The sequence below is a fragment of the Pleurodeles waltl genome, chromosome 1_2 (genome assembly GCF_031143425.1).
Source record: "Pleurodeles waltl isolate 20211129_DDA chromosome 1_2, aPleWal1.hap1.20221129, whole genome shotgun sequence".
Classification (NCBI taxonomy): domain Eukaryota; kingdom Metazoa; phylum Chordata; class Amphibia; order Caudata; family Salamandridae; genus Pleurodeles; species Pleurodeles waltl.
The window spans coordinates 77,257,186-77,275,471 of record NC_090437.1 but is presented as its reverse complement, the minus strand read 5'-3'; the positions used below and the strand labels follow the sequence as shown (position 1 = coordinate 77,275,471).

The following is an 18,286-nucleotide window of genomic DNA, read 5'->3' as shown; positions in this document are numbered from 1 at the left end:
GTATTTTCTTCACTACACTTCTTGCCCACTACCAGCACACCACCACCAAAATATTTATGTGTCTTCCTCAGTGTGTCCAAGAGGGTGCTTTGTACTCAGATGAGAATCATGTTGTTGTCCCTGTCGCTTCATGGGAGTATTTTTATTTTTTTGAGATGCTGAGTCATGCATTCATCACTTAGACTTCATGTGGCATCATGAAGCATCACATATTTTCATCTGAAACCACTCAGTTTGGTGAGAAAGAACATTCTGCCTCTCATTACCAATCCCCTAGTCTTTCTTTTGGCATCTTCAAAGTTCCTTTTTTTCTTCAGCATCTCTGTGCTGAGCTTGGAGATCAGTAGGTGCTTTCAAATATATTTGGGATCCCACATACTGACTGCCTACAGAATCAAGCCATGTTCTCTATAGTTCATGAATTTTGCTTTGATTGTCCTGGAGGAAACCCTGGTGGATGCGGTGGGACAAGGTATGCTCCATGGAAAAGAAACTGGACACCACCCCAGACTTCAATTCAGTTTTAATCCAATCTACTTTAAGGAGCTCCACATTCTTCCACTTTACTCTCTACACTTTTCTGTAGTAGATCTGACCTTCTGCCTCTTCCACTGTTTAGGGGCTCAATTTAATATGACAGACATATTAATGTCTGTCACAGCGACAGAGTACTTAAATTATCACCCTGACACATCCTGTCCACCAGATTTTGAGTTGTCTGAAGGACATCTCTGTACATTGTCAGGAACCACTGTCACAGCAATTTCTCTCAAGGTATGAAAAGTTAGATAGGTGGTACCCTCAGCCATTACTGTTGACCGTTACGTTTTTTGTTTTTCAAACATAAACTTGCAACATGGGAGTTTGTTTTTGTAGAGTGAAAAACTAATGAACCCCCCACACCACACCCTGAGAGTTTTCCCCTAAGGTTGGTGGGAGGGGTAATTATTCTAAGGGCAGGTTTTTCTTGGCGTTGACAGACAGGGGAAACCCTAAATGGAGCAGCTGATGTAAAGTCCTTCTGTTAGGCCACTGGAAGAAGTATTCTGTCAACAGAACCAAGAATACTGACCAAACTCTAAATGAGACAGGTATACAGGAAATTTAGTGGACAGGAAACTCTGTTGCATTTGCGACAGAGTATCTTGCCCCCACCCCTATCCCCCCCGAAATCAGAGTATCTTGCCCCTCCAAATTCTAAACCTATCCACATAGTGTATTACCATCTGTAGACCTTTGTCAGCTACACACAAGCTTTTCAAGTCTGCAGACAGTGGTTTAACGTCACTGTTCAAGTAATCAATTGCAGGCACCACTCTGAAGACCTCTCAAAAAGTAGTTTCAGGATCCTGTGGGCTGGCAGCATGACAGTGTGAGTCATCCAGGTTATCTCACCCTCTTCTCCTCCAGGGAACGTAATGAAACCATGTTTGTTAAGCTTTTTTATCTGGTTCATGACTGAAATCCTACTTCTGCCCTTATTGTTGCTTTGTATATTCCAGCTGTGGCCCCCAAATATGCAGGGATAAAGTATAGGCTGACAGACCTTTTAGGCAGTCTCCAAGCACCTTTTGCTGGCAAGGGTATTCTGCAAAGCAGAGAAGGCATCATAGCAGTGTCTACATCTGCTCTTTGTGGACCACGCTGTACAGGAGGTCAAAACTTTTCTCTTTGTTTTTCCAAAGTGCTTGAGCCCCAATGAGCCTGATGTGGTTGTCGCTGTCATGGTTGAATGCAGACACCCACCTCTCAATCTGACAGCCCATCCAACGCATATGAAGAAAAGAGAAAATTGGCAAAGTCAGCCACACACCCAGAGCAGTCATTCCACCACCATGACTGAGTGTAGCCATGCAGCATGTCTCCAGACTGTGTCTGCAAGCTGTTTGCACTTTTTACAGTGTAACCAGGATACCACTCTCTCCACAGCTGTCTTGTTCCGCTGCAGAAAATTCCTAAAAGATCTGCTACCTCCAACCACCCAGATCTCCACACAGCTATTGTCCTTGTCGTTCTCCAGCTCAGACACTGAGTTAGCCGCTCTGCAGTCCTAAATAACTCCTTTTTGTTCAGAGAGGAAGGAGGAAATGCACCCCTTCCAGTCTACTCAAGGTGTGGGGGCTGTTGAGATGAAGACCCTTCTCAAGCTACAGCCCCAATTCCTGTCTGGGTGATCCACAAAAGTCACTACACTAACCAGTGCTCAACCCTCTTGTAGCTTGGCACAAAAACAGTCATGCTTAACTTAGAGGCAATGTGTAAAGTAGTTACGCAGCACACTAAGATTAATAAAGTCAAAACACAACCCAAGAAAACTCCCATACAATGTTCCTTTTTTAATAAATAAAATGATACCAGAACAACAAAAATCCAACCAGTAGAACCATTGATGTGCATATTTGAAGTGTTAGTTCAGTATAGTGCCGAAAAGGGCAAAGTGCCACTCGCAGTCATCTGGTTGTGCTAGACCAGGGATAGTCACAAGTTCAGGCCCACCGCAATGGAGTGCTGGCCGGATATAGGGACCAGGTTAGTTCTGCTGAAAAGTTACCTTCTCAAAGGCCAAAGCAAAGAGTCTAGGTTTGCGGTGGAGCATGCCACAACGAGCTGAGAGAGAGCATTGTGCATGGTCGTCATTTTACCGCTAATAGGAGGCCTGGCGTGGCAGATGGTCATCACAGTAGTTCAGAGATCTGGTCAGGCTTCTCAGACGGTCGTTGCTGGAGCTTCATGTCGGCGGTCACCATAGGCTGTTGTTGCTTTAGGCCGAAGTGCAGATCCCACATTATAAGTCGTCATTCGTGGTCGTAGAGTTTGGTTCACCGGAGCTTCATATTGGCGGACGTCACAGTCAGCATTTGTTCTGTGAGAATGGACCTGTTTGTGGTTGCGAAGACCCCAAATATCAGGATTTCTCATTTTCTTTCAGAGGAATGAACTCTGGTGACAACCAAGTGTCCAGGAGCCTGTCGAGGCACCACCCGAGGATCAGTGACTCATTCTAACGCAGGTAGCATGTCCAGCTGCTGGAGGTCAGCTGCACAGGTGCAGGGAGACCTCTGAGCTTGTTTTGTTCCTGCAGTTCATAGCAGGAGGCCAGCTAACTTGCCTTTGGAGTTACTCTGGTGGTGGTGGGAGCAGGTCCATTCTTCCTTCTTTAGGCAGCAGGCGACAGGGCAGTCCTTCTGAGTCTTCCAAAGGTCCAGAAGTAAACTTATGAGTGGTTCATGAGGGTCAATATTTATATTTGGTGCCAGCCACATCTGGGTTTGGAGGCTCTTCCCCTTTCATGTCAAGGCTCCCATTAGTTTAGGGTGACAAAAGATGTGTGTGATGTGCCTTTGTGTGTGTGCTGGAGGCAACCCTCTGAAATGTAAGTGAGGCAGGGAACAACTCTGTTCCAGCCATCTTGGAAGGGCCCCCCTTTGTCTAATTGTCTGGGATGAATAAAAAGAGGAAAACAACTAAGCTAATCACAGTTGTGTGACCTAGAATGCTGGCAGAAGGCACTGATAGTTTTCTGTCTGCAATTGATATTTTTACCATTGTAGCTTAAAATCCAAATTGCCCGTTAAAGAAGGTTTTAAATTGCAACTCATTTGAGTGTAAACATAATTTTCCTGTCTACTCCCAAACATAAGTTAGCAATTATTAAATGTAATAAGGTAACAATGTAACAGTGTTCAATGTTATGTAAGCCTTGCAATAACGAAAAATGACTAAAGCCTAGACCTGCATATTCTACATTTTAAATACAATGTGCACTGCACTATGAGCCTTTTAGGGCATACCTTAGGGGTGACATAGGTTTTTAAAAGGAAGGTTTAGGCCTGGCAAAACATTTATTTTGCCAGATCAAATGGAAGTTTAAAACTGCACTATGGGCCACAGTGGCGGGCCTGAGACATGCTTTAGAAGTCTACTTTGATGGTTGGCACAATGAGGCTTCAGTCTTACTAGTAGTATTTAATTTACATGCTGTGAGTACATTAGGTACCATTTACTAGAGTCTTACAAGTACATTAAACGTTCCAATGAGGGGTGGGCCAATTGTACTGTGTTTAAGTGAGTAAAAAGGCTGGGTGAGGACAAAAAGGTTTGGGTGACTGCCTCCCAACAGTGTAAGTTCTAAAAGCTGTGAAGTCTTTTGGATAGTTCTATTAAATAATGTTTAAGTGAAGCATCTTTACAAACTGCCCTAACAAGGCTGCCCCCCCTCCCTTGCTGGTTTGATGTAAAATGGGGCTGTTATTAAAACGTTTTATGAGGGATATGTTCTCTCTGTCCAGTGTTTTTATATTAAAATATGTTTACAAACCATTTGAGGAAAGTATGCTTAGGGCAAATGTGTTTTGAACTTTGGTGATGAACCTTAGTTTTTTCTTCTGCTTTTTTCTCACTGTTATGTTGTGCCAGTGGGCCAGGTGAGGTGTTGCTATACTACTGTTATTGTGAGGTGAAGGACCCATCGCTGATATGCGTCTGGCAAAGGACGATCTGCCAGCAACTGCACCTCACGGGTAAGGTGAGTTGTCATGTCCTCATGTTATCTTTCTAACTACTAGATATCATTATATGATTAAAATATAATTTTGTCTGTAACTTCTCAGTGGGTTTAATTTCTTGACAGCCCATTCAACAGAGCTTTTTTGTGCAGAGTCACTTAGGTCTCCAGGTTTAGAGGTAATCCAGTTGAATCTCAATTATAACTCCTCTGGCAAAACCACTATTCAGTCATTTCATCTTCTGGACTTTTCATCCAAGAATCTGGGTGAGAAACAGCCAGAAACATGCAGATACTGATGGAATCTGGCTTAGCAAGTCCCCATTTTTAAGTTAATTCTCATTGCCTCACTTGGAATACTATAGAGTCCCTACTTTCTGACTGATACCTCTGAGGTATGTTTAATTTTGGGAGTGAAACTACTGCCTTTGCAGCATGGTCATTTGGTGGGATCAGTAGAGTGTGCAGCTCACAAAAGAAAGATGAATAGTGCTTTTATTAAGGTGAACCGGAAGATCTCCATGCAACACTTTTGTATTTGGTCAGGAAATTCATAAGAGCAAGATCTTGGGGAGGAATAAAAAAAACTGTGTTGGTGGTTATGGATCTCAGACGTGGTGTGAAACAGATCAAGTTCATGCCCTAAGTCCCTGCTACCTCTTTCAGATGATTAGCCAAATCACTTCCTGCCAACACTGTGTTACAGTGCACTACTTGGCAGGTGTTTAACATTTCTTGCAGCTGTCCCAGAAATAGTGTGTTTGTGACCACTGTGTGTTGCTTATCTGGAATATGCAAGAGAGTATCATAAGCAAGCCACTTCAGCGCAGAGGGCCATTAAGCAAGGAGAGCATAATGTGAACCAATAAAAGATGGAAATGAAGGGACTGGTAGAGATGAAGACTGACCTCAAGCTTCCAAAGAACAATGGTTAAAAGGTAAACACATTTTATAAGTCATGTTTTGATGATAGTAGAGGTCTAGTTGGTAACTGACCATTAGGAAAATCATATCCTTCAAGGAGCTAGAGATATCTCCACTTTCATCCTGACTGTAGTCAGACTGAGGAGTCACAGAAACTGGACTTAATGGTAGGGTGTATTGTGATTCTCTTCATTACCATCCAGCTGCTCAGGTTTCACAGTAAAGCTGGACACATTATTGTTTTGATTAGAAAACGTTCATCAGTCACTAAACGATGGCAGTGGTTTAGACATGGGGTTCTTAAGGACAATTTAAAAGATTCAGGCTAAACACAAGTGGCGGTGTCTTTTCGGGTAATCTTTCTTTACCTCCCTACTTATTTACTTACAATATTTATATTGATTTTGTTAGGCAGTAACACAAGGAGAAAATGCATTCCCATACACAATTCAGTGATGCAACAAAAAAACACAGAAAGATTCCGGATTCTCACAGGCAAAACAGTTCAAAATATTGAAGGTGCAAAACATACTATATCTCAGAGAGCCACCAACCTCTATCAGAGCAAGGAGCCGTTAAAGTGCCCCAATTTCAAACATACTTAAGCCTTTGAGTGCCGACCGTTCTATCAAAGTGATTTTCCCTACTACCCAATCCACAAAAACCCAGTTAGGGAGGTGGGTCCAAACAGGATGACCCTTGCATATGGCAAGGAGGCCCACTGCTGTCCTCCCAAGTTTAAGTCACCCATGGGATACATTTTTATCAGTTAAAATATTGCACCACCTGAAATCCAACATCATACCGGGCTTTTTTGATTTAGAATATTGACTTAAAAATGTACAGAGCCCGACAAGGGTGCCCATATCTGCTCCCCCCTCCACCTTGCCCTCCCACCTTTTGCCATATGTAATGACTTTTCTATGATGAACAAAGCCAGCAGACGTGGTAGCCGTTACGAGAAAGATGGAGGGAATGGATCCCACCCAGCTGAAGCAATACACAATTGAAGCACTGACATAGCTACAAACACAAACATACGTTATGTTCCAGGGACCACCTTGTTGTGAACTCCCAAAAGAACTAGTTGTGGGATAAGTACAATACCACAGCCCAGGATTTGTCCCAGAAGTATGCTAATTTCTTTCTTAAGCAATCCTAGTTGCGGGGCTGGAGGAAAACATGTGAATTAAGTTTGCTTCCCTCCTGCCCCCTTCCATCCCCCCATTTAGCAATTCTTGCAAGATTGTCTTGTAATGCTGGGCTTGGACAGGGGATGTAGGTAAAGTAGTTTGGTCTTGTTCAAGAGGCTTGAGAAAGGAGAAGTTACCTAGCCTGAGTTCCTCCTGACAATTCCCAGTCTGCTTCTCTAGATCATCACGTGATAAAGCATTCAAAGTGCTGTAGATTTGGCTGATTGAGCATTCTGCCCCATCCATCAACAGCTCCATCACCTTGCTTTGGCGAAGCCACTGCGTATGAGATATTTTAAAAAATCCTTGTGCCTAATACTGAAATTCTCCCGCAATTTCTTAAAGGCAGCGATAAAATCCCCATCTTAAAAATCACCCTGCCCCTGTAGTCCCTAACTGTCCCAAGTTCATACACAGGGGTCATTAAATATTTCAGGAAGCATTCTGTTTCTATAAAGGAGAGTGTAATGATTCAGCCAGCCCAACCCAAGTTTTTTTCACAGCGCTGTCAAAACCTTGCCTGCAGCATGAATGGTTTTCAACCAGACTTTCTTAAAATAACTGGGTTTGAGTGGTCTCAGAAAACAACCCTGGGCTTCCTTTTTGGTCAAAAGGGAATAAGCTGAGGGAACAGCTACAGCACCACCTGTCCATCTATCCTCCTTCCAGCCCCTTATAAAGACACAAATATTTTGCAGTGTAGCAGCCCCATAGCATAGCTTGAAATTTGGGGCTGCCCAGCCCCTCCTTTTCCTTGGAAGTGTCAAAAATGTCAATCAATCTCTCAGAGTATTTGTAAAGCTCACTGTTCACCCGTGAGGGTCTCAAGGTGCTGAGGGGTGGGGGGGCTGCCACTGCTCGAACAGCCATGTCTTGATATGTCTCCTGAAGGTAAGTAGGCCCTGTGTCTGAAGAAGGTGGGTGGGAAGAGTGGTCCACGTGTTGGCGGCGAGGTGAGAGAACGATCTGCCCTCGGCGGTCGTACTGTGGATGCGTGGGACGGTGGTGAGGACAAGGTTGGCGGAGTGAAGCTATCAGGTTGGGGTGTAGAAGGAGAGCCGTCTGTTGAGGTATTCTGGTCCGGTGTTGTGCAGTGCCTTGTGAGCATGGGTGAGGAGTTTGAACGGGATTCTCTTGTTGACGGGGAGCCAGTGTAGCTCTCTCAGGTGGACTGTGATGTAGCAGTGGTGGGGGATGTCCAGGATGAGGCATGCTGAGGCGTTCTGTATGCGTTGCAGTCTTTTCTGGAGCTTGGCCGCGGTTTCTGCGTAGAGTGCATTGCCGTAGTCCAATTTGCTGCTTACGAGTGCTTGGGTGACTGTCCTTCTGGTTTCAGTGGGGATCCATTTGTAGATCTTACGAAGCATGCAGAGAGTGCTGAAGCAGGAGGAGGAGATGGCGATGACTTGCTGGATCATTGATAGTGATGAGTCCAGGATGAATCCCTGGTTGTGTGCGTGGTCGGTGGGTGTCAGTACGGTTCCCAGTATGGCAGCCCACCAGGAGTCATCCCATGCGGATGGGTTGGAGCCGAAGATGACAATATCAGTCTTGTTGGAGTTCAGTTTCAGGCAGCTGTTCTTCATCCATTTGGCGATAGCCTTCATTCCTTCATGGAGGTTGGTCTTGGCGATGGCGGGGTCCTTGGTGAGGGAAAGGATCAGCTGAGTGTCATCGGCGTATGAGACAATGTTGAGGTGGTGCGATCGGGTGATGTTAGCGAGTGGAGCCATGTAGACATTAAAGAGGGTCAGGCTGAGGGACGATCCCTGGTGTACGCCGCAGATGATTCTGGTGGCTTCAGAGCAGAAAGGAGAGAGGCGGACTTTCTGAGTTCTGCCGAAGAGGAAGGAGGTTATCCAGTCCAGGGCTCTGTCGTGGATTCCTGCGTCGTTGAGGCGTGTGCGTAGGGTGTGGTGGCAGACGGTGTCAAATGCAGCTGAGAGGTCCAGGAGGATGAGGGCTGCGGCTTCGCCATTGTCAAATATGGTCCTGATGCCATTGGTGGTGGCGATGAGGGTGGTATCAGTACTGTGGTTGCTGCAGAACCTGGATTGGGACGGGTCCAGAGTGTTGTTCTCCTCGAGGAAACGGGTCAGTTGTTTGTTGACAATTTTCTCTATGACTTTTGCCAGGAAGGGGAGCAGGGAGATGGTCTGGAAGTTCTTGAGGTCCTTTGGGTCCGCCTTGGGTTTCTTGAGGTGGGCATTGATTTCTGCATGTTTCTAGCTCTCTGGGAAGGTGGCGGTCTCAAAGGAACTGTTGATGATCTTCCGGAGTTGGGGTGCGATGACAGAGCTTGCTTTGTTGAGGATGTGGTGGGGGCAGGGTTCGGATGGTGAGCCAGAGTGGATGGTGTTCATGATTTCAATGGTGTCCATGATTTAGATGGTGTAGTTGTCGTTGACGTGGGTCCAGGAGAGTCGGGGGCTGGTGGGTGGTGAGTCTGTGGTTGGCGGGAGGTATGAGTACTGAAGCTGTCATGGATGTCTGCAATCTTGCGGTAGAAGAAGGTGACTCTCCTGGACTTGGCAAAGGACCAAACAAATCTGGAGGTTAATTCATTTAGTAGTTGAAACCAGCAGGCCTCAAATTCGAGCGGGATTGCCTGGAAGAAATATAGGACTTTAGGGAGAAAAAGCATTTTAATAATGTTACAGCGTCAGACAATTGACAGATGTAATTTATTCAATTGCCGGAATTCACTTTTAGCCTTCCCAATAACTGGGGCTACATTCTCCGCCACGATTAGATCAATATTAGCTGTAATAGTAACCCCCTAATAACCTGCCCTCTCATCTATCCAAGTATCCTCAAACTGTGTATTACTATTAATCCTAATCTGGATGTTCCTGCAGTTCAGTAGCTAGCCTGAAAATTCCCCAAACACGAGCGCTTCCTGCTATGTCTCCTTTAGTGCCACTCCCGGATTCAGCGTAACAATGGCCACATCCTCTGCGTAAGCTAACACCTTTGTTTCCCAGCCTTGACAGCACATAGGTATGATTCAGTTATTACTCTGGAGCATACAGCGCAAAGGGTCAATGGAGAGAGCAAAAAAAGGGGGGAACAAGGTTCCCCCCTGCCTTGTGCCACGATAGATCTGGAACAAGCTTGAGCAGCTGCCCATCATCCGTGCCGTGGGCTCAGCATAAACAGCCTGTACTGCTGAATAAAATTTGGCCTGATTCCCAACTAGCACATCACATGCCACAGATATCTCCTGGAGACCCTTTCTAACGCTTTTTCTGCATCCCCGGAGGCTGCAGCGGCATCTAAGAGCGTGAGTACTCTACGGATGTGATCAGAGGTCCCCCTTCCAGAAGGAAACTCATGTTGCCATGGCAAGATAATCTTGCCATTTATTTGGCTAAGCCTTGAAGCCAGAACCTTATAGTAAACGGTCAAATGGCTATTTATCAAAGTTATGGATCTATAAAACCCAGTTTCTTGAGGGGGTTTCCCCTTTTAAGAAAGACCACAATATTGGCTGATGCCCACAATGCTGGGACAAACTGTTTCTTTTGTATCCCCAAAAATAAATCAATGAGGTTAGGGCCAGTTCTGTTGGAAAGGACTTTATAAACTTTGAGCAGGGTTTGGTCAGGACTGCAGCTTTCCCAGGAGTCGAATTACTAAAATCTGCTAGATTTTCTTCCCCAGTCATAGGGGTGTCCAAAAACTCCAGATCTTCTCCTAGATTATTTACTGATAATTATTCTGTTGACTGACCTTATCAGTCACCTTTTGACTGTTATCATGATACAGCCCCTGGTAGTATGACCTGAACACCTCCCTGATTTCATTACAGGATGTCACAAAGTTTTTCTGGTCTTCCCTAATTTTGGTTATCTCTGCTGGGCTCTGCTTCTGTCTGGTTCGCCTCGGGAAAGGTGACCCACCCATTAACTATATTTGTGACATTCTTGCTTCCAGACGTGGAACATTTCGTCCGCTTTCTTACAGAGATATCATTGATTGCTGCCCTGGCCAGGCCCACCTTCTGCTCTGCATTATCCGATATCACCCCCCCCCCCTCCCCCCCCAAACTACTGCAGATACTAGTTGGGCCTGTGCTTCTGCTAATTTCTTGTATAGTCCCGTAAGTAGTTTTGATTGCTTCTTTTCTCGATTGAAGCTGAAGCTTAGAGTCTCGCCCCTTACTCCGGCCTTGAAGGCATCCCAGACTATTTAGGTTGAGGCGCTCCCCCTACTTAATTGAAACTGTTCCTGTATCCAGCTATTTATGTGCTGAATATATTCCTCATCTTTCAACAACACTCTCTCGAAGGGCCAGTTATAATGGGCCCTTTCCATCTGGGACTCTACCTGAATCTCTAATACTAACGGATTATGATAGACATAACCTGGGAATATTTTTTTATCTTGCAGCTCTGATTCAGATGATGGGAGATCAAAAAGTAGTCAGGTGGCAAATGTTTTTTGTGAGGAGCTGAAAAATAACTGTAAAATAAGTGTAAAGTGTGAGTGAAAAATAAGTGTAGCCAGGGTCTGGAGCCATTAATTTATACCATACATCGGTCAGGTCATGATCCCCTCCAAGATGGAGTAAGGACAGTAAAGCTTGACACATTATTGATTTGATTAGGAAGCAATCCTTAGTCACTAAACCATGGCAGTGGAATTGCCATGGGGTTCTTAAGGACAATTTTAAAGATTCAGGCTAAACGCGAGTGGCAGTGTCTTTTGGGGATTCTTTCCAAAACTAATTATCATTCCAAACAAAAGGGTGAAGGACAATGTGTGAGATTAGGGAGATTGACGTGAAGCCAAAAGCATGATTTTAGAATGAAGGGTCACGTGTATTAACCCGTTAAGTGCGTGGTGCTGGTCATGACCAGTGGCGACACCAGGGAGGGGATTAGAAAATCCTGGGGTGTGTCGCACCCAAGGATTTTTTGTTTTTAAACCCTTGGGAGACACGGAAGCTCTTCCATGTCTCCCCCCGCCTCCCACCTGCCCCATGACATCAGTGTTCTTTCCATCGGAGCAGGAAGTGGCCGTAGCACTTCCTGCTCCGATGGGGAAAACGGCCCCAAACGGCCTTCCCCACGTTTGGGAAGGCCTCGTATGAAAGGGGAGACTCTCCTCTTTCATACAAGGGTTTCCTGAATGCGTTTCCTGGCCCTCGAGGGCCAGGAAATGCCGCAAGACACCAGGGATTTCACTTGGGGGGGTCGGCCCCCTTCAGAAAATATATGTTCGATGGCATCTGTCGCTGGAGATACACATGTTGTGCATAGCCCGCCATCTGGTGTTGGGTCGGAGTGTTACAAGTTGTTTTTCTTCAAAGAAGTCTTTCGAGTCACGGGACCGAGTGACTCCTCCTCTTCGTCTCCATTGCGCATGGGCGTCGACTCCATCCTCGATTGTTTTCTTTCCGCCATCGGGTTCGGACGTGTTCCTGTCGCTCCGAGTTTCGGAACGGAAAGTTAGCTATCTATCGGAAGATTACGTCGGTATTGTTGCGTTCGGGATCGGCTTAGATTGAATCGACACCGCATCGAAGATCAAAGAGCTCCGGTGCCCTTCGGGGTAGCTTCCGATCCCCCGTCGGGGCCTGGTCGGCCCGACCGCGTGTACCACAACGCTGATGGAACGGACCCCGTTCCGTTTCTGTCCCAAATGCCACAACAAATACCCGTATACAGACCAACATTTGGTCTGTAACCTGTGCTTGTCGCCTGAGCACAGCGAAGAGACTTGCGAGGCCTGTCGTGCGTTCCGGTCCCGAAAGACACTTCGTGACCGTCGAGCCAGAAGACTTCAGATGGCGTCCACGCCGACAGCGCACCGAGAGTTCGAGGAACAAGAGGAAGAAGAAACCTTCTCGATCCACGAATCGGACTCCGAGGAATTAGACAATCCAAGAACTGTGAGTAAGACGTCGAAGAAACAAAAGAAAAGTGATAAGGCCCAGGGGACGCCACTGCCACCAGGCCATGGCTCGACCCATAAAGTCGGTGACTGACCATCGGCACCGAAAAAGGTCGATACAGTGCCAAGATCGTCCGACTCCGGTCGAGACACCGGCACGCAGCCTTCTCGGGACCGAGAAAGGGCTGCTGAAAAGGATCGACGCCGAGATAGCGGTGCCGAAACGGCTCGACGCCGAGACAGCGGCACCGAGGAAGATCGACGCCGAGAGGCTTCGACTCTAAAAAAGAAGAAGGTCACCTCGGAGCCGAAAAGGCATACAGACAGGTTTCGGTGCCGTAACGACCCGCAACCGACCCAGTTACCGGTTCCTATTCAGAGGAGCAGTCCTTGTCCTCTCAGATGCGAAAGCATAGATTTGAGGGAGAGTTGCAATCCGCCGAAGTGGACCATATGCAGAAACGTATTTTCATACAGGAAGGGACAGGGAAAATAAGCACCCTTCCCCCTATTAGGAGAAAAAGGAGACTGGAGTTTCAGACAGACCAAGCACCACAAACAAAAATGGTGAAAAAGGTAACTCCGCCACCCTCTCCTCCACCTGTAACTAACATTTCGCCAGCACAAACTCCATCACATTCCCCGGCTCACACCACCGTGAGCCAAGGTGACCAGGACCAAGACGCTTGGGACTTATACGACGCCCCAGTGTCGGACAACAGTCCAGAGGAGTATCCCACAAAGCCCTCACCACCAGAAGACGGCACAGCTTATTCACAAGTGGCGGCTAGAGCGGCAGAGTTCCACAACGTAAACCTCCACTCAGAACCAGTCGAGGATGACTTCTTATTCAACACCCTCTCATCCACCCACAGCTCCTACCAAAGCCTGCCTATGCTCCCAGGATTGCTTCGGCACGCAAAGGAAATCTTCAAGGAGCCGGTCAAAAGTAGGGCAATCACACCAAGGGTTGAAAAGAAATACAAAGCGCCTCCCACAGACCCTGTTTTCATCACCACACAGCTGCCACCAGATTCTGTCGTAGTAGGAGCAGCTCGCAAGAGAGCCAACTCCCACACATCTGGGGATGCACCACCCCCAGATAAAGAGAGCCGCAAGTTCGATGCAGCCGGAAAGAGAGTCGCAGTACAGGCTGCAAACCAGTGGCGCATCGCTTACTCTCAAGCACTACTTGCACGCTATGACAGAGCCCATTGGGACGAGATGCAACACCTCATTGAGCATCTACCCAAGGAACTACAAAACAGGGCGAAACAGGTGGTTGAGGAAGGACAGAACATATCTAATAATCAGATACGCTCCTCTATGGACGCAGCAGACCCAGCTGCAAGGACAATTAACACATCTGTGACTATAAGAAGGCACGTATGGCTACGAACGTCTGGTTTTAAACCAGAGATAAAGCAGGCAGTGCTCAATATGCCCTTCAATGAGAAACAACTGTTCGGACCAGAGGTGGACACGGCAATTGAGAAACTGAAAAAGGACACTGACACTGCTAAAGCCATGGGCGCACTCTACTCCCCGCAGAGCAGAGGCACTTACAGCACCTTCCGCAAGACAACCTTTAGAGGGGGGTTTCGGGGTCAGGCCACACAAGCCAGCACCTCACAGGCAACACCGTCCAGCTACCAGGGACAGTACAGGGGAGGTTTTTGGGGCCAATATAGAGGGGGACAATTCCCTAGGAATAGGGGAAAATTTCAAAGCCCCAAAACCCCTACAACCAAGCAGTGACTCACATGTCACTCATCCCCTCCACACAACACCAGTGGGGGGAAGAATAGGTCATTACTACCAAGCATGGAAAGAAATAACTACAGACACTTGGGTCTTAGCAATTATCCAACATGGTTATTGCATAGAATTTCTACAAATCCCTCCAAACATACCACCAAAAGCACAGAATTTATCGAAACAACATTCCGACCTTCTAGAAATAGAAGTCCAAGCATTATTGCAAAAAATGCAATCGAACTAGTACCAAAGTCACAAATAAACACAGGAGTTTATTCACTCTACTTCTTAATACCGAAAAAGGACAAAACACTGAGACCAATCCTAGACCTCAGAATACTAAACACCTACATCAAATCAGATCACTTTCACATGGTCACGCTACAAGAAGTGTTACCATTGCTAAAACTACAGGACTACATGACAACCTTAGACCTCAAAGACGCGTATTTCCATATACCAATACATCAGTCGCACAGGAAATACCTAAGGTTTGTATTCAAAGGAATACATTACCAGTTCAAAGTATTGCCGTTTGGTTTAACAACCGCACCAAGAGTCTTTACAAAATGTCTAGCAGTAGTGGCTGCACACATCAGAAGGCAGCAAATACACGTATTCCCGTATCTAGACTACTGGCTAATCAAGACCAACTCACTGACAAGGTGCTCTCACCACACAAATCAGGTCATACAAAACCTCTACAAACTTGGTTTCACCGTCAACTTTGCAAAATCACACATTCTGCCTTGCAAGGTACAACAATACCTAGGAGCCATAATAGACACAACAAAAGGACTATCCACTCCAAGTCCACAAAGAATCCAAAATTTCAACAATATCATACGACGCATGTACCCAACACAAAAAGTACAAGCAAAAATGATATTACAACTCCTAGGCATGATGTCCTCATGCATAGCCATTGTCCCGAACGCAAGACTGCACATGAGGCCCTTACAACAGTGCCTAGCATCACAATGGTCACAAGCACAGGGTCACCTTTTAGATCTGGTGTTGATAGACCGGCAAACATATCTCTCGCTTCTATGGTGGAACAGTATAAATTTAAACAAAGGGCGGCCTTTCCAAGACCCAGTGCCACATTACGTAATAACGACAGATGCTTCCATGACGGGGTGGGGAGCACACCTCGATCAACACAGCATACAAGGACAATGGAACGTTCATCAATCAAAACTGCATATAAATCACCTGGAACTGCTAGCAGTTTTTCAAGCACTAAAGGCTTTCCAACCAATCATAACTCACAAATACATTCTTGTCAAAACAGACAACATGACAACAATGTATTATCTAAACAAACAGGGGGGGACACACTCAACGCAGTTGAACCTTCTAGCACAGAAGATATGGCGATGGGCAATTCACAACCACATTCGCCTAATAGCACAGTTTATTCCAGGGATCCAGAATCAACTTGCAGACAATCTCTCTCGAGATCACCAACAGGTCCACAAATGGGAAATTCACCCCCAAATTCTAAACACTTACTTCAGACTTTGGGGAACGCCTCAAATAGACTTGTTTGCAACAAAAGAGAACGCAAAATGCCAAAACTTCGCATCCAGATACCCACACAGGCAGTCCCAGGGCAATGCCCTAAGAATGAACTGGTCAGGGATATTTGCATACGCTTTTCCCCCTCTCCCTCTCCTTCCTTATCTAGTAAACAAATTGAGTCAAAACAAACTCAAACTCATATTGATAGCACCAACTTGGGCAAGGCAACCCTGGTACACAACACTGCTAGACCTATCAGTAGTACCCCACATCAAATTGCCCAACAGGCCAGATCTGTTAACACAACACAACCAACAGATCAGGCATCCAGATCCAGCATCGCTGAATCTAGCAATCTGGCTCCTGAAATCCTAGAATTCGGACACTTAGAACTTACCCAAGAATGTATGGAAGTCATAAAGCAAGCCAGAAGGCCATCCACTAGGCACTGCTATGCAAGCAAATGGAAGAGGTTTGTTTGCTACTGCCATCATAATCAGATCCATCCATTACACGCATCTCCAAAGGATGTAGTGGGTTACTTGCTACACTTACAAAAATCTAACCTAGCTTTCTCTTCCATTAAAATACACCTTGCGGCAATATCTGCATACCTGCAGGTTACCTATTCAACTTCACTATATAGGATACCAGTCATTAAGGCATTTATGGAAGGCCTTAAAAGAATTATACCACCAAGGACACCACCCGTTCCTTCATGGAACCTCAATGTTGTCCTAACAAGACTCATGGGTCCACCTTTCGAATCCATGCACTCTTGCGAAATACAGTTCCTAACCTGGAAAGTTGCATTTCTCATCGCCATCACATCTCTACGAAGAGTAAGCGAAATTCAAGCGTTTACAATACAAGAACCTTTTATCCAACTACACAAAAATAAGGTAGTCCTAAGGACTAATCCTAAATTTTTACCAAAGGTTATTTCACCGTTCCACCTAAATCAAACGGTAGAACTACCAGTGTTCTTCCCACAGCCAGATTCCGTAGCTGAGAGGGCACTACATACATTAGATGTCAAAAGAGCATTAATGTACTACATTGACAGAACAAAAAACATCAGGAAAACTAAACAACTATTTATTGCATTCCAAAAACCTCATGCAGGAAACCCAATATCAAAACAAGGTATAGCCAGATGGATAGTTAAGTGCATCCAAATCTGCTACCTTAAAGCAAAACGACAGCTGCCCATTACACCAAGGGCACACTCAACCAGAAAGAAAGGTGCTACCATGGCCTTTCTAGGAAATATTCCAATGAACGAAATATGTAAGGCAGCCACATGGTCTACGCCTCACACGTTCACCAAGCACTACTGTATAGACGTGCTATCCGCACAACAAGCCACAGTAGGTCAAGCCGTGTTAAGAACCTTATTTCAAACTACTTCCACTCCTACAGGCTGAGCCACCGCTTTTGGGGAGATAACTGCTTACTAGTCTATGCACAACATGTGTATCTCCAGCGACAGATGCCATCGAACTGAAAATGTCACTTACCCAGTGTACATCTGTTCGTGGCATCAGTCGCTGAAGATTCACATGTGCCCACCCGCCTCCCCGGGAGCCTGTAGCAGTTCGGAAGTTAGCTTAAGCTCTGTACATTTGTAAATATATTATTTAAACCTTTAATAGGTACATACTTAGTCACTCCATTGCATGGGCACTGTTACTACAACACAACTCCTACCTCACCCTCTGCGGGGAAAACAATCGAAGATGGAGTCGACGCCCATGCGCAATGGAGACGAAGAGGAGGAGTCACTCGGTCCCGTGACTCGAAAGACTTCTTCGAAGAAAAACAACTTGTAACACTCCGACCCAACACCAGATGGCGGGCTATGCACAACATGTGAATCTTCAGCGACTGATGCCACGAACAGATGTACACTGGGTAAGTGACATTTTCAATATAGATATATCAATCCATGTAGATAGATGTATCTATCTACATGGATATATCTATAGATATATAGAGATCTATATATATCTATAGATATATCCATGTAGATAGATATATCTATATAAAGATATATATATATATATATATATCACTTTTGTCAATGCATGTGTGGTTTCCCTGGGGGCTGCGATCGGCCCCCAGGAAAACCACACCCACCCACATATAAAAGTGATTAAAATATACATCTTATATGTATATATATATATATATATATATTTGCCACCAGTTGTCTTGCAGTTGCAACTTGCGTCTTCAAAGCAGTGCACATACTTCAACTGACGCATTTCAACTGTAGCTTTTAGGGAGCAATAAAAAAGTCAAGTAAGTCTTGTGATTATGTTTCTGCTACAAAAGGATCAGACTTTTGTCTAGTGGCAGTTTTAGTGCCATAAAGAAGCGCAGAAGGTTTATATGCCTACTGCAAAGAGCAAATCTGTATTTTATGTAAATAGCTGAGTGCATTAGTAAAGTCAGCCACTACCTGCACTATAATACAAATGAA

The 18,286-nt window shown here is 45.5% G+C and overlaps 1 protein-coding gene across 1 annotated transcript in view; it reads left to right on the top strand.

The window, feature by feature from the left end:
* TSTD2 (thiosulfate sulfurtransferase like domain containing 2) overlaps positions 1–18,286 on the top strand; it is a 145,546-nt gene that overhangs the window by 35,278 nt on the left and 91,982 nt on the right. Inside the window, exon 4 of the mRNA XM_069236545.1 lies at positions 4,417–4,525. Coding sequence (XP_069092646.1) covers positions 4,417–4,525 — 109 coding nt within the window. The remainder of the gene's footprint in view (positions 1–4,416; positions 4,526–18,286) is intronic.